Raw genomic sequence first — 16,841 nt, 5'->3', positions numbered from 1 at the left:
CTTAAGACATAGACTAACAAGGTGTACGTTGCCTTCCTTCTGGTCAGCATGCATTTTGGTTTGCACCTTTCTTCTGTATGCAGCAGCGCAGGAGTAGCGTCACGCCCATGTTAAAGGAGTGCGGGTGTTCTGCGGGACGATCCCTGGTCCGTGTGGTTTCGGCTAGCGCAGCTGGGCACCGCCCGACCCACCGTGTCGTCTCCACAATATACTTTTACTTTCAATCATTCCCTTACCCCATGCAGCACCCTGAACACACAGTTTGGTCTGGATAAAACTAATTCTGTAGATGAAAATGTGACTTATCTGGGGAAGTAGATAAGACAAACCTAAACATGCAGGGCCGATACATCGTTCGCTTTTTTAAGTCACTTTTCTTTTTTTTTTTTTATCTTGTGGTATTTTCTGACATTTTTTGCACCAAATTCGTCAAAATGACACACTTGATTCCTTAATTTTTTGCAAAATAAATTAGGGCTTTTTCGGTCTTTAACCTCTTTATGAAGTTTTTACAGCAAATGATGAATCAGAGAAAAATATTTGGAAAGCTTTAACTGCAAACAAAACAAAAATACAGGAGGAGACATACAAAGCAGACTTGAAAAAAAAGGTGCAAAGAACAAAAAAGCCACAAAACACCAAAACCTCTATAAAAAAAACAACGTAAATGCTACAACGAATTGTCCCTTAGTCTCATGACATAGACTGACCTTTTTATTAATTTAATCTTATACTCAGGCTCCTCAATTTCTGTAGCCTCCATCCATAGTCTGTGCATGTCTGAGGATAGAATACTGTCAGGAATATTGCGCAGAAAATCCTAAATCAAATATATATGTAGTATGATGGTCAGTTCATCGGAAGAGAGAGACACAAACAAATCATCTAGCAGTTTATGCATCGTGCGTGCAATCACAGACGGCTGTAGAAATGACCGAGAAGCATTAAACACACAATCAGGTGACGTATCACAAAAGTCTCTTGTTTTCAGTTCATTTAAAGGGGTTGTCTACTACTCGGACAATCCCGTTACAATCCCCACGCTGCCTCTTGTAAATAATAACACTAAGGACGCAGTCAGACGGCCGAACACATCTCAGTGGTCAGACTGGCTCTCCTCACCGGAGCATGACTGCAGGTATTTCTATGCAGCTCTCACGCTTGGGTCAGGAGAGCTGCCGGCCAGTCCATGCACTCCGATCATCGTCCATGTTATATGGCTGTTTGACTGCGTCCTCATGCTCACCTCCGGTGCCAGTGCTGTTCCAGCATTGTCAGCACTGGCTCTCCCGCAGATCACATAGCATTGTTATGTGACATGATCCCTGCGGCCAGTCAGTGTTATGTGACATAATGCTATGCAATCTCCGGGAGAGCCAGTGCTGTCTGGCAGCAGGGATCCTGTGCCATAATGATATGCGATCCCCGGGAGAGCCTGTGCTGACTGGCAGCAGTGAACCTGTGACATAATGCTATGCGATCCCAGGAGAGCCAGCACTGACTAGCAGCAGGGATCCTGTGACATAATGCTCTGCGATCACCGGGAAAGCCAATGCTGACTGGCAGCAGGGATCCTGTGACATAATGCTCTACGATCCCTGGGAGAGTCAGTGCTGACTGGCAGCAGGGATCCTGTGACATAATGATATGCGATCCCAGGGAGAGCGAGTGTTGATTGGCAGCAGTGATCCTATGACATAATGCTATGTGATCCCCGGGTAAGCCAGTGCTGACTGGCAGCAGGGATCCTGTGACATAATGCTATACGATCCCGGGAGAGCCAGCGCTGACTGGCAGCAGGGATCCTGTGACATAATGCTATGCGATCCCTGGGAAAGCCAGTGCTGACTGGCAGCAGGGATCCTGTGACATAATGCTATGTGATCCCTGGGAGAGCCAGTCCCGACACCACTGGAATGACACCGGTACCGGAGGTGCGCATAAATGTTATTATTCTACAAGGGGGAAACAGAGATTGAGGAGGGCTTGTCTGAGTAGTGGATAACCACATTAATGGTGCTTTACTGAATATAATACTAGACCTCAGCATAAAGCAGAGAGCATGTCCTCACAGAACACACCGCACACAGTCACAGTCAGACCGATGGTGAGCGCATTTCTCCGGCTTGTGTAATCTAGCTGGGGCTGAAGGCACTGGCCTGGCACAATAAACAGCTCATGGCTTTAGAAGGTTCCCTTCAGGCAAATGTTTAGAAGTTTGAGCAATGTTTTGTAGGCACTGAACGTGACTGATACTGATGTCATTTGCTGAGGTTCCACCGTGGATGACGTAACCACACATCCTTATTAAAAATGAAATTACTGGGCCCTGTGCACACATTGTCTGTTACTCTCGGGCAAACCTTGAGTGTTCCAAGAGGCAGACCCTGCAGAACACACATCAGCGGTTTTCATCCTAACGCATCTTTTTTTGCATTTTTTAGTTGTTTTCTGAGTGCTTGATTGGTTGTTTTTATCCGCCGGCAGTTTTTTCAAGCAATTTTCCATTGTGTAATTGTCATTTTTCTGGTCATTTTTATTTTCTACTTTCAAAAATGAAGATGCAAAAATGCTGGGAAAATGTGCCCCAAAAATGCCCAGGTGTCTTTTGAGCCTCCCCATTTACTTACACTGTATAGTAGAGAGCACCTTCAGGGCAGAAGCCTCCTGAAGAATGGCTCGCTCTCGTCTTTTAGCCACTTGGCGTCTTTTGATACCTGAAGCGGTTAAACGGCGCTCAAAAGACTGTAAATAGGAACATGAAGTTGTTTCTACACAGAAGTGCCACGTTCCTTCTTTTGGATGTTTTGTGAACGCTCTTACAGGGCTCCTCTGAACGAGGCGTCAGACGTCAGGAGCACACACCGTAATCTGTTACTAGGCTTTTACAAGTGTCTTTGACATTTCGCAGCTCTTAAATGCTCTTATAGATCAATGAGGGTCTATGTCTCGTGACCCCACTAATTGCTCAAATCACCGGGCAGAAGCGCTTAGGCTACGTTCACACTAGCGTTATGCTAGTGTGCGTCGGGTTAGCGTCGGGCGACGCAGCGGCGACGCACGCGTCATGCGCCCCTATATTTAACATGGGGGACGCATGCATTTTTGTTTGTTGCGTTGTGCGACGCATGCGTCTTTTTTGCCACAAGCGTCGGACCAAGAAAACGCAACAAGTTGCATTTTTCTTGCGTCCGATTTTCAGCAAAAAAACGACGCCGTTTTGCCGCGTTTTTGCGTGCGTTGCGTCGCCGACGCAGCGGCGCACAACGCTAGTGTGAACGTAGCCTTAGCTCCCCACCAGCTCAATAGAAAGTCTGTGTGTCTGTACGTCCGTACATCGCTGTGCTTCTGCCCGATGAGCTAAACACAGTAGTCTTAAGATCTCCAGCAATCTACAGAGCACTTAAGGGGCTTCAAAACATGTCAAAAAATTGTAGTCACATTTTAACATGAAAAATCTCTTTAAAGTACCTGCCACTAGATGCCTCCATTCTGTCTCACTCTGCACCGCCTGTTGTAAAGTATAATCAGTCCTTAGTGGCATAGACACCACATTGGAGTCTTTGTGTCTCTGCTCCTGCTCTCCTGTCTGTCACGCTGCTCACAGGCAGGATGGAGAGCGAGGCAGCGCAGGCATATTAGCCATTAAACAATGCGTGCTGGCAAGTGAGGGAAATGAGGATCCAATATCTGCAGTGATGGCAGAACTCAGATGAAGAGGAACTGCCCAATCAAAACGAGTAGGATAGCTTGTTACACAGCATGAAAGCTGGAAACGTTCTTGGACATAGGCTTTTGTGGGCACCAAAAGTTTTAAATTGTTGTGGTGGATGAGCTCAGCAGGACCTTACTGTTTTACAGGATAAAGGGAACCTGTCAGCAGATTTTGCCGCTACAAGATAAGTCCTAAAAGGCAGTGGCCTCATCTACAGCATTCTATAATCCTGTAGATAAGCCCCTGATCTGACCTGCAAGTGAAGAAAAATAGGTTTTTATTTTTATTATTGGTGGGGGCAGGGATATACACAAAGCTGCCAATCAGCGGTGGGGGCAGGAATATACACAAAGCTACCAATCAGTGGTGGGGGCGGGGATATACACAAAGCTGCCAATCAGTGGTGGGGGCGGGGATATACACAAAGGTGCCAATCAGTGGTGGGCACGGGGTTATACAGGGCTCAGCATTCCGAGCTCTGCTAGATCTGCAGCAGTGAAAGCTGTGATTGTATCATAACTGCTGCACCCAGTAAACTAAGTGAACCATCACTGGAATCAGGGTATCTTTCTCTACACTACGCTGCTCTCAGATGAGGAAACAAAAACCTGGTGATAGAATCCCTTTAAGGTTACTTTTTTGGTAGTGAACACCAGCTAGACACACAAGTAAATATTTCTGTATATTTCTCTGGTAGAGATGGGAGAATTGATTTGCAGGACTCCGGTAAGTCAGCCAGTGATCAGTGGCATCATCATAACTTCATATCAGTCCGGCTAATATAAGAGAAGCTGGGAATGAGGAGAGGTAAGGAGATCGGCTGGGCTCGTCACATTACTGACTGGGACGATAGAGTCCTGTGGATCTATTCTCCCATCTCTATTCTCTAATGCTCAGAACACAGATATATGAGGGGCCGGCTGAATGTGGCTGTGGTACATCTCTGTAATGTGGCCTCGTACTGATTGTCCTTGGCCAGTTGATGTACACATAACACGTACAGTAAGTACAGTTTTATATCGAGCAATGTTTCTGTACCGTTATCACTGCAGCTGCTACAAAGACAGATTCTCCGTCCATGCGGACCTCATCTCCGGAGATCAACTTCTCCTTAAGCTCTTTGCACGTCTTGGCGTTGGCTGAGCGCCTGAAGATACCCCTGGTGTTTGGTCCTTCTTCATATAATAGTAGAAGCATATCCTGGAGGGTTCAGAGTGACAATCAGGCATACGGGGCTATTAATGACACATTGGTTTGGTAAATATTTACACTAATTCCCTCTCTCCATTTATTCTCTTCTGCCCAATATCTGTAGAGGCGCAGTTGTGGCTCCCCAGGAGTCCGGTTGCCACAGTGGCATTGCCTCCCTCACAGGGAATAATGTGATGCCTGGAAGCAAGGAGGGGTCCCCTTACCAGGTGTCAGTAGGAGGGAAGTCGAGCAGAACCTGGGGAATGGAGCTGTGATTAAACTCGCCCCAGAGCTGAGCACTAGGAACTGGATACCGGAGTCCGTGGTTGCGTGGGTACTGAAGTCCCGGAAGCTAAATCCAGAGGGCAGGGGACTGCAGGTCTCCTGGCCTGATCTAATACCTGGCGGCACAGCAGCATACCAGAGCCTGGAGCCGACACAAAGGTGCGGCACCTGTGACAGGCTCGAGCTGCCTGCCATGCGGGCAACAGTTAGTTTTTAAAAACAGAGAGAGACAATTAACAGCAGGAAGGTGAGCTGATACACAGCATGGAAAAAGGGAGGACAGCGCAGAAGGAAGGCCTCCGTACCTACCTGGCCAGGTGTATCCGAAAATTGCTTCCAGGCTGCCCGGCTCTCCATCACGATCTGTTACCAGTACCCCGGTCTGTACTATCAACCATCAAGTAAAGGAAAAGAAAACTACAGTCCTTGTGTCCTTCAGTGATCTCTGAGTCCTGCACCACAAGGTACACGAAGCCTGACATAAACGGGACCGGTAGCCCTGGGGCCCCGCTCCACCTGTGGGGAGCAGAACCATCCCAGCTGCGTCACCATCAGCCCCAGCGGTCTCATTTAGCAGCGTCGGCCATCCATTGCCAAACACCACAGGTGGGGTCACGTTAAATCCCATATACATATTCCCCATTTTATGGCACAGCCAGGGACACGGAGTCGGGTCACGGCCCCGTGACTTCCCCAAAGAGCTATCCGACCCGGTTCCGGGACCCCACGGCCCTGGTGGGCGTGCCACATTCATTATGTATCACAGGAGATAATTATTAGCTCGTTTGTGGATTTATTGTTACACTGAGGAACTAAAGGAGACTTTCTCACAGCCCCATAATGAACGCCTAATCACTCGGACTCACCATGATGGGCTTGGGTAGATTGCCGTTGGGACACACCGATGACAAGGACTGACCAAAAAGTTTGCGAGGAGTGAGCGGTGAATGTGAAGCCGGGGTACTTAACGTGGTGCTGCCCGTCCTCCTCAGCGCCCAGTCTATCAGCGACTTCTTCCTCCGGTGATGCTTCTGGGTGCCTTCTGGATGAAGACGATTACTGTGTTACATACCTTCAAGCATTTTGAAGAACTTTTCAAAGTTTATAAGGAATTTAAATGGAAGATACATACTTGTAGTGAACTTTGGAGATTCTTCAAAAATATTTTCTAGATCCTTAAATTCTCCTTGCAGATCAGTTGTGTCTGGGGCTGTCTCCTGATCAGAACAGTTATGAGCAGGACCCAGACCCCCAAAGATCTGCAGGGAATCTATGAGCCTAAAAAGTATTCAAGTGCAATCCAAAGTTTATATACGGTACTTTCAATCTGTCAGCAGGTTAGTGTTATGTAATCTAAGAGCGGCCTGATGTAGGGGCAGAGACACTGGTTCAAGTGATGTGTCACTTACTGGGTTGTGTGTTGTTGTTTCAATAAAATCAGTTTTTTGTCAGCCTGAGATTATCACTAGAGGACTATGTGTCTCGTGCCTACTAGTCCTCCTTCTCTGTATAATGCCACCCTCACCACTGATTAGCAGCTTTCTGCCTATGCACAGTGTACACATAACACTGTCAGTGGTGTGTGCAGGGTTATACAAAGCTCAGAATTCCGAGTACTGCTTCATTTGCAGCAGAAAAAACTTAGACAACCCCGTCTTAAATATTATAGTCTCCTTTATAAAATAGAAACACCATATACTCACCTCCTGTAACAACGCTGTTCCAGCGATATCGGCCACTGTGACATTGTTATGCCATGTAAGCCCTGCAGCCAATCAACATATGAGCTCATGTGATATTGTTATGCCATGTAAGCCCTGCAGCCAATCAGCATATCAGCTCATGTGATATTGTTATGCCATGTAAGCCCTGCGGCCAATCACCATATCAGCTCATGTGATATTGTTATGCCATGTAAGCCCTGCAGCCAATCAACATATGAGCTCATGTGATATTGTTATGCCATGTAAGCCCTGCAGCCAATCAGCATATCAGCTCATGTGATATTGTTATGCCATGTAAGCCCTGCAGCCAATCAGCATACCAGCTCATGTGATATTGTTATGCCATGTAAGCCCTGCAGCCAATCAGCATATTGGCTCATATGAATGTGTCGTGCCATGTAAGCCCTGCGGCCAATCAGCATATCAGCTCATGTGATATTGTTATGCCATGTAAGCCCTGCAGCCAATCAGCATACCAGCTCATGTGATATTGTTATGCCATGTAAGCCCTGCAGCCAATCAGCATATTGGCTCATATGAATGTGTCGTGCCATGTAAGCCCTGCAGCCTAATACTGGCCGCTGATGGCTGCAGGGCTTACATGGCACAACAATGTCACATGAGACCTGGGACACCAGGCGCCAACATGGCTGGAACGGCACTGGTATGGGAGGCGAATATAGGGTAGCTTTTCTTTCACAAGGAAGAATATACTATTTAAGAAGGGGTTGTCCCAGTAGTGAATAAGCCCTTTATAAAACTCTTGGTTCTATATTAGTAATGATTAATAAGATCCATTAATATCTACATTCTGTCCACGTCATAGATCAGATAGAAATTCTACAATTCTATATGTATTTGTAGCATTTTTGAGCTAAGTGAAAGCAGAAGCTCTCGGAGATCCTCACCCCTCCTCACGTCTAGAGGAACTTGCGGCTTCATCTTTATGATGAACTGGCAGAGTCTTTCCTGAGGGAATTGTTCAAGACTCGCATCTTCTGGACCCTCTGTACCAAACAGAAGATTGTTGTTGCTTCCTCTAGGCGCGGCCATTAACCCCCTGAGGCAGCTCATGGCGATACTATACGGGTGTTCATGACCTGATAGGGATATTCTTATATTATCACACAGAAACGTAACATCACCAGATCAATCAGTGAGCGAGACGGCGGGTCAGAAAGAGCGGAAGAAATGCAGTAATGGATCTGACGGGAGAACCTGAGGTCAGACGCCGAGTAAGGCCCTCACCAAAAAGTGGATATGGAGACTCATCCTTTCCAGACATCACCCACAGGTGGTGGTCACTCGACCGGCCCTGGACAGAGACAAGAAGAAACACCGGATCTATGTAATAGGAGAGCAAAAGGGAGCGACGTTCTTGTGTCCAAAATATCCATAATAGCACAATAAGTATTATCGAGACTGGAAGACCTCTCACACAGTGGGACTTCTGAGGATTGCCCAGTGCTCCGGAAAAGTGGTGGTCCCAGTGCAAGGACCATTAATAATCAGCAAGTTATCAGCTATCCAAGGGCCGGGGTCACACAACTGTATTTTCTCTCATCTGAGCGAATTGGGCCGATTAGGCCAATCACACTCCGATCAGATGCGGAGAACACGGAAAAATATATATTCTGCATCTTCTCCATTCTGTCAGATGTCATCTGAGTGCAGTCGTTTTTTTTCTTTATGGACAATTTTTTTTGCCTCTGACAGACTCGATCTGAGGAACAAATCAGATATGTGCACGGCCCCATAGAATAACATTGGCCAAAGTGTGATCTCATGATTTGTCGGATCGCACTCGGCCCATAGGATAAGTGATAACTAGAATTGGTGGGAAGTTGCTCATCCAGTTCCACCTGTCACGGCAGCATTTCGTCGCCGCTGGACGGGGGAGCGAGTACTGCCTCCTGACTATGACATCCACGGCTCTTATTTTGATTAGTCGGCCTGGTGCCGCGTCATCATTGCAGTGTGAGGCACAAATGGCGCCACACCAGGCCAGGTAATCAATAGAAGAGGTGAGGGGTGATATTCGCTCTCCCACCCAGCGGCCACAGAACGCTGCCGATGGGACGTGCGAATACATCCACAACTCTACTGATAACTTGGAAAGTTCCTCCAGAATTCTAATGAACCCTGAAGGTCAGAAAGTTGTATTATCAGCCATCTTACTTTATAGATAAGCCTGGCTACTTACAGGGATCCCCAGCTGCTGAGTCGCCTCTTTCATCACCTTTTCGGCATCGTCCGTGTTACATACAGTAATGGTGGTTCTCTGGCGGAACAGAAGAGCGAAACGTCACGTACGGCAGAAATGAACACAACAATGATACAAGTATCCTGACAGGGTCATTTGTTTTACGTAATGTATGAGACTTCGGGAAAGAAACAGACAAGATGGACATTACCCAGGAACGGTGACTATTGAGAATGGAAGATCCGTCCAGGAGGAGAATGGATGTCCCTAATGAGGCACATTGCGGAGCGTCTTATCTTACGTGATTGACGCATAAATGATGGATCCTCCCTCCCAATACCCTGGGAGCCGCAGGATATGCTGCCATTATGTGTCTGCCCAATACCAGCTGTGATAAACATCCATTCTTCTTTACTGTTTTCAATGCTCGGGGTTTTTACATTTTGTAGATTTATATATTGAACACAGTGAAAGCTGCATAAATCCTAATGCAATGAGTTCTTCCAATCTCATCATTATCACTAATTATCAGACTAAAAACCATAGATCTAGGCAAATCTCTAGGCCGTTGTGTGCGGAGGCTGTGAGCCTCCCTCCCGCTGTCACCTCCAGCACCATCACATACTGCTGCCCTCCATTGCCCCATACATGTACAGTGCACAGGAATGGTAACAGGCAATAGATACTGGTTAATATTTAGCATAAAACAAAGTACAGAGAGTGGTCAGAATCTGTAATCGCTCCTGTGGATATCGGCGATAAGGGAAGATCAGCGGCTCTCACTTCCCACCGGATGTGAGCTGATGACATAGTGCTGGGGAAGTGATCACATATGGGGCTTGTGTAACCTCTGTTCAGCAGAGTAAGCACGAAAGCAGAATTGTTACCAAGGTCGGGGCTGACAATGAGGATGTCCTGATAACTGCAGTGATATCTCCACATATAACTGTAGTGATATCTCCACATATAACTGTGAGAATTAGCATCAGGCCTACAGAAAAGAGCAATGTGTACACGATATACAGTGGGGAAAAAGTACTGTCAGCCCCCAATTGTGCAAGTTCTCCCACTTATAAAGATGAGAGGCCTGTAACTGACATCATAGGTAGACCACAACTATGGGAGTCAAAACTGAGAAAACAAATCCAGGAAATCACCTTGTCTGATTTGGCAAGATTTATTTAGCAAATTATGGTGGAAAATAAGTATTTGGTCACCTAAAAACATGCAAGATTTCTGACTCTCATAGACCTCATTAAGAGGCTCCTCTGTCCTCCACTCATTACCTGTAGTAATGGCCTCTGTTTGACCTTGTTATCAGTATAAAAGACCCCTGTCCACAACCTCAAACAGTCACACTCCAAACTCCACTATGGTGAAGACCAAAGAGCTGTCGAAGGACACCAGAAACAAAATTGTAGCCCTGCACCAGGCTGGGAAGACTGATTGACGCCGTGGGGTCAAAATGATCACAACAACGGTGATCATACAATATATGTACAGAAGTATCGGGCGCTATACAATATATGTACAGAAGTATCGGGCGCTATACAATATATGTGCAGAAGTATCGGGGCACTATACAATATATGTACAGAAGTATCGGGGCACTATACAATATATGTGCAGAAGTATCGGGCACTATACAATATATGTACAGAAGTATCGGGGCACTATACAATATATGTACAGAAGTATCGGGGCACTATACAATATATGTACAGAAGTATCGGGGCACTATACAATATATGTACAGAAGTATCGGGGCACTATACAATATATGTACAGAAGTATCGGGGCACTATACAATATATGTACAGAAGTATCGGGGCACTATACAATATATGTACAGAAGTATCGGGCACTATACAATATATGTACAGAAGTATCGGGCACTATACAATATATGTACAGAATTATCGGGCACTATACAATATATGTACAGAAGTATCGGGGCACTATACAATATATGTACAGAAGTATCGGGGCACTATACAATATATGTGCAGAAGTATCGGGCACTATACAATATATGTACAGAAGTATCGGGGCACTATACAATATATGTACAGAAGTATCGGGGCACTATACAATATATGTACAGAAGTATCGGGGCACTATACAATATATGTACAGAAGTATCGGGGCACTATACAATATATGTACAGAAGTATCGGGGCACTATACAATATATGTACAGAAGTATCGGGGCACTATACAATATATGTACAGAAGTATCGGGGCACTATACAATATATGTACAGAAGTATCGGGGCACTATACAATATATGTACAGAAGTATCGGGGCACTATACAATATATGTACAGAAGTATCGGGGCACTATACAATATATGTACAGAAGTATCGGGCACTATACAATATATGTACAGAATTATCGGGCACTATACAATATATGTACAGAATTATCGGGCACTATACAATATATGTACAGAAGTATCGGGGCACTATACAATATATGTACAGAAGTATCGGGGCACTATACAATTTATGTACAGAAGTATCGGGGCACTATACAATATATGTACAGAATTATCGGGCACTATACAATATATGTACAGAAGTATCGGGGCACTATACAATATATGTACAGAAGTATCGGGGCACTATACAATATATGTACAGAAGTATCGGGGCACTATACAATATATGTACAGAAGTATCGGGCACTATACAATATATGTACAGAAGTATCGGGGCACTATACAATATATGTACAGAAGTATCGGGGCACTATACAATATATGTACAGAAGTATCGGGGCACTATACAATATATGTACAGAAGTATCGGGGCACTATACAATATATGTACAGAAGTATCGGGGCACTATACAATATATGTACAGAAGTATCGGGGCACTATACAATATATGTACAGAAGTATCGGGGCACTATACAATATATGTACAGAAGTATCGGGGCACTATACAATATATGTACAGAAGTATCGGGGCACTATACAATATATGTACAGAAGTATCGGGGCACTATACAATATATGTACAGAAGTATCGGGGCACTATACAATATATGTACAGAAGTATCGGGGCACTATACAATATATGTACAGAAGTATCGGGGCACTATACAATATATGTACAGAAGTATCGGGGCACTATACAATATATGTACAGAAGTATCGGGGCACTATACAATATATGTACAGAAGTATCGGGGCACTATACAATATATGTACAGAAGTATCGGGGCACTATACAATATATGTACAGAAGTATCGGGGCACTATACAATATATGTACAGAAGTATCGGGCACTATACAATATATGTACAGAAGTATCGGGCACTATACAATATATGTACAGAATTATCGGGCACTATACAATATATGTACAGAAGTATCGGGGCACTATACAATATATGTACAGAAGTATCGGGGCACTATACAATATATGTGCAGAAGTATCGGGCACTATACAATATATGTACAGAAGTATCGGGGCACTATACAATATATGTACAGAAGTATCGGGGCACTATACAATATATGTACAGAAGTATCGGGGCACTATACAATATATGTACAGAAGTATCGGGGCACTATACAATATATGTACAGAAGTATCGGGGCACTATACAATATATGTACAGAAGTATCGGGGCACTATACAATATATGTACAGAAGTATCGGGGCACTATACAATATATGTACAGAAGTATCGGGGCACTATACAATATATGTACAGAAGTATCGGGGCACTATACAATATATGTACAGAAGTATCGGGGCACTATACAATATATGTACAGAAGTATCGGGCACTATACAATATATGTACAGAATTATCGGGCACTATACAATATATGTACAGAATTATCGGGCACTATACAATATATGTACAGAAGTATCGGGGCACTATACAATATATGTACAGAAGTATCGGGGCACTATACAATTTATGTACAGAAGTATCGGGGCACTATACAATATATGTACAGAATTATCGGGCACTATACAATATATGTACAGAAGTATCGGGGCACTATACAATATATGTACAGAAGTATCGGGGCACTATACAATATATGTACAGAAGTATCGGGGCACTATACAATATATGTACAGAAGTATCGGGCACTATACAATATATGTACAGAAGTATCGGGGCACTATACAATATATGTACAGAAGTATCGGGGCACTATACAATATATGTACAGAAGTATCGGGGCACTATACAATATATGTACAGAAGTATCGGGGCACTATACAATATATGTACAGAAGTATCGGGGCACTATACAATATATGTACAGAAGTATCGGGGCACTATACAATATATGTACAGAAGTATCGGGGCACTATACAATATATGTACAGAAGTATCGGGGCACTATACAATATATGTACAGAAGTATCGGGGCACTATACAATATATGTACAGAAGTATCGGGGCACTATACAATATATGTACAGAAGTATCGGGGCACTATACAATATATGTACAGAAGTATCGGGGCACTATACAATATATGTACAGAAGTATCGGGGCACTATACAATATATGTACAGAAGTATCGGGGCACTATACAATATATGTACAGAAGTATCGGGGCACTATACAATATATGTACAGAAGTATCGGGCACTATACAATATATGTACAGAATTATCGGGCACTATACAATATATGTACAGAATTATCGGGCACTATACAATATATGTACAGAAGTATCGGGGCACTATACAATATATGTACAGAAGTATCGGGGCACTATACAATTTATGTACAGAAGTATCGGGGCACTATACAATATATGTACAGAATTATCGGGCACTATACAATATATGTACAGAAGTATCGGGGCACTATACAATATATGTACAGAAGTATCGGGGCACTATACAATATATGTACAGAAGTATCGGGGCACTATACAATATATGTACAGAAGTATCGGGCACTATACAATATATGTACAGAAGTATCGGGGCACTATACAATATATGTACAGAAGTATCGGGGCACTATACAATATATGTACAGAAGTATCGGGGCACTATACAATATATGTACAGAAGTATCGGGGCACTATACAATATATGTACAGAAGTATCGGGGCACTATACAATATATGTACAGAAGTATCGGGGCACTATACAATATATGTACAGAAGTATCGGGGCACTATACAATATATGTACAGAAGTATCGGGGCACTATACAATATATGTACAGAAGTATCGGGGCACTATACAATATATGTACAGAAGTATCGGGGCACTATACAATATATGTACAGAAGTATCGGGGCACTATACAATATATGTACAGAAGTATCGGGGCACTATACAATATATGTACAGAAGTATCGGGGCACTATACAATATATGTACAGAAGTATCGGGGCACTATACAATATATGTACAGAAGTATCGGGCACTATACAATATATGTACAGAATTATCGGGCACTATACAATATATGTACAGAATTATCGGGCACTATACAATATATGTACAGAAGTATCGGGGCACTATACAATATATGTACAGAAGTATCGGGGCACTATACAATGTATGTACAGAAGTATCGGGCACTATACAATATATGTACAGAATTATCGGGCACTATACAATATATGTACAGAAGTATCGGGGCACTATACAATATACAGGTCCTTCTCAAAAAATTAGCATATAGTGTTAAATTTCATTATTTACCATAATGTAATGATTACAATTAAACTTTCATATATTATAGATTCATTATCCACCAACTGAAATTTGTCAGGTCTTTTATTGTTTTAATACTGATGATTTTGGCATACAACTCCTGATAACCCAAAAAACCTATCTCAATAAATTAGCATATTTCACCCATCCAATCAAATAAAAGTGTTTTTTAATAACAAACAAAAAAACCATCAAATAATAATGTTCAGTTATGCACTCAATACTTGGTCGGGAATCCTTTGGCAGAAATGACTGCTTCAATGCGGCGTGGCATGGAGGCAATCAGCCTGTGACACTGCTGAGATGTTATGGAGGCCCAGGATGCTTCAATAGCGGCCTTAAGCTCATCCAGAGTGTTGGGTCTTGCGTCTCTCAACTTTCTCTTCACAATATCCCACAGATTCTCTATGGGGTTCAGGTCAGGAGAGTTGGCAGGCCAATTGAGCACAGTAATACCATGGTCAGTAAACCATTTACCAGTGGTTTTGGCACTGTGAGCAGGTGCCAGGTCGTGCTGAAAAATGAAATCTTCATCTCCATAAAGCATTTCAGCCGATGGAAGCATGAAGTGCTCCAAAATCTCCTGATAGCTAGCTGCATTGACCCTGCCCTTGATGAAACACAGTGGACCAACACCAGCAGCTGACATGGCACCCCACACCATCACTGACTGTGGGTACTTGACACTGGACTTCAGGCATTTTGGCATTTCCTTCTCCCCAGTCTTCCTCCAGACTCTGGCACCTTGATTTCCGAATGACATGCAAAATTTGCTTTCATCAGAAAAAAGTACTTGGGACCACTTAGGCTACGTTCACATTGGCGTTCCGCCAATGTGCGTCGCTGTTGCGCCGGCGACGCAGCGGCGACGCAGCGGCGACGCGCCCCTATGTTTAACATAGGGGACGCGTGCGTTGTTTTGGTGGCGTTTTTGCCACGTGCGTCGTTTCCGACGCTAGCGTCGGACGCAAGAAAACGCTACATTGTAGCATTTTCTGTGCGTCCGATTTTCGTCAAAAACGACGCACGCGTCGCAAAACGCGCGCGTTTTTACGTGCGTCGCGCGTTGCGTCGCCGACGCAGGGCGGCGCAACGCTAGTGTGAACCTAGCCTTAGCAACAGTCCAGTGCTGCTTCTCTGTAGCCCAGGTCAGGCGCCTCTGCCGCTGTTTATGGTTCAAAAGTGGCTTTACCTGGGGAATGCGGCACCTGTAGCCCATTTCCTGCACACGCCTGTGCACGGTGGCTCTGGATGTTTCCACACCAGACTCAGTCCACTGCTTCCTCAGGTTCCCCAAGGTCTGGAATCGGTCCTTCTCCACAATCTTCCTCAGGGTCCGGTCTCCTCTTCTCGTTGTACAGCGTTTTCTGCCACATTGTTTCCTTCCAACAGACTTACCATTGAGGTGCCTTGATACAGCACTCTGGGAACAGCCTATTTGTTGAGAAATTTCTTTCTGGGTCTTACCCTCTTGCTTGAGGGTGTCAATGATGGCCTTCTTGACATCTGTCAGGTCGCTAGTCTTACCCATGATGGGGGTTTTGAGTAATGAACCAGGCAGGGAGTTTATAAAAGCCTCAGGTATCTTTTGCATGTGTTTAGAGTTAATTAGTTGATTCAGAAGATTAGGGTAATAGGTCGTTTAGAGAACCTTTTCTTGATATGCTAATTTATTGAGACAGGTTTTTTGGGTTATCAGGAGTTGTATGCCAAAATCATCAGTATTAAAACAATAAAAGACCTGACAAATTTCAGTTGGTGGATAATGAATCTATAATATATGAAAGTTTAATTGTAATCATTACATTATGGTAAATAATGAAATTTAACACTATATGCTAATTTTTTGAGAAGGACCTGTATGTACAGAAGTATCGAGGCACTATACAATATATGTACAGAAGTATTGGGGCACTATACAATATATGTACAGAATTATCGGGCACTATACAATATACGTACAGAAGTATCGGGGCACTATACAATATATGTACAGAAGTATCGG

The 16,841-nt window shown here is 43.9% G+C and overlaps 1 protein-coding gene across 1 annotated transcript in view; it reads right to left on the bottom strand.

The window, feature by feature from the left end:
* The window catches only part of LOC138662739 (rho GTPase-activating protein 20-like), a 160,471-nt gene that overhangs the window by 27,870 nt on the left and 115,760 nt on the right, over positions 1–16,841 (bottom strand). The window contains exons 7-12 of the mRNA XM_069748634.1: positions 9,119–9,196; positions 8,164–8,230; positions 7,824–8,015; positions 6,058–6,233; positions 4,754–4,915; positions 711–820 (exon numbers count right to left, since the gene is read on the bottom strand). Of these exons, the coding sequence (XP_069604735.1) occupies positions 711–820; positions 4,754–4,915; positions 6,058–6,233; positions 7,824–8,015; positions 8,164–8,230; positions 9,119–9,196 (785 nt within the window). The remainder of the gene's footprint in view (positions 1–710; positions 821–4,753; positions 4,916–6,057; positions 6,234–7,823; positions 8,016–8,163; positions 8,231–9,118; positions 9,197–16,841) is intronic.

Source organism: Ranitomeya imitator, chromosome 2, assembly GCF_032444005.1.
Source record: "Ranitomeya imitator isolate aRanImi1 chromosome 2, aRanImi1.pri, whole genome shotgun sequence".
NCBI lineage: Eukaryota > Metazoa > Chordata > Amphibia > Anura > Dendrobatidae > Ranitomeya > Ranitomeya imitator.
This window is presented reverse-complemented; position numbering and strand designations above follow the sequence as displayed.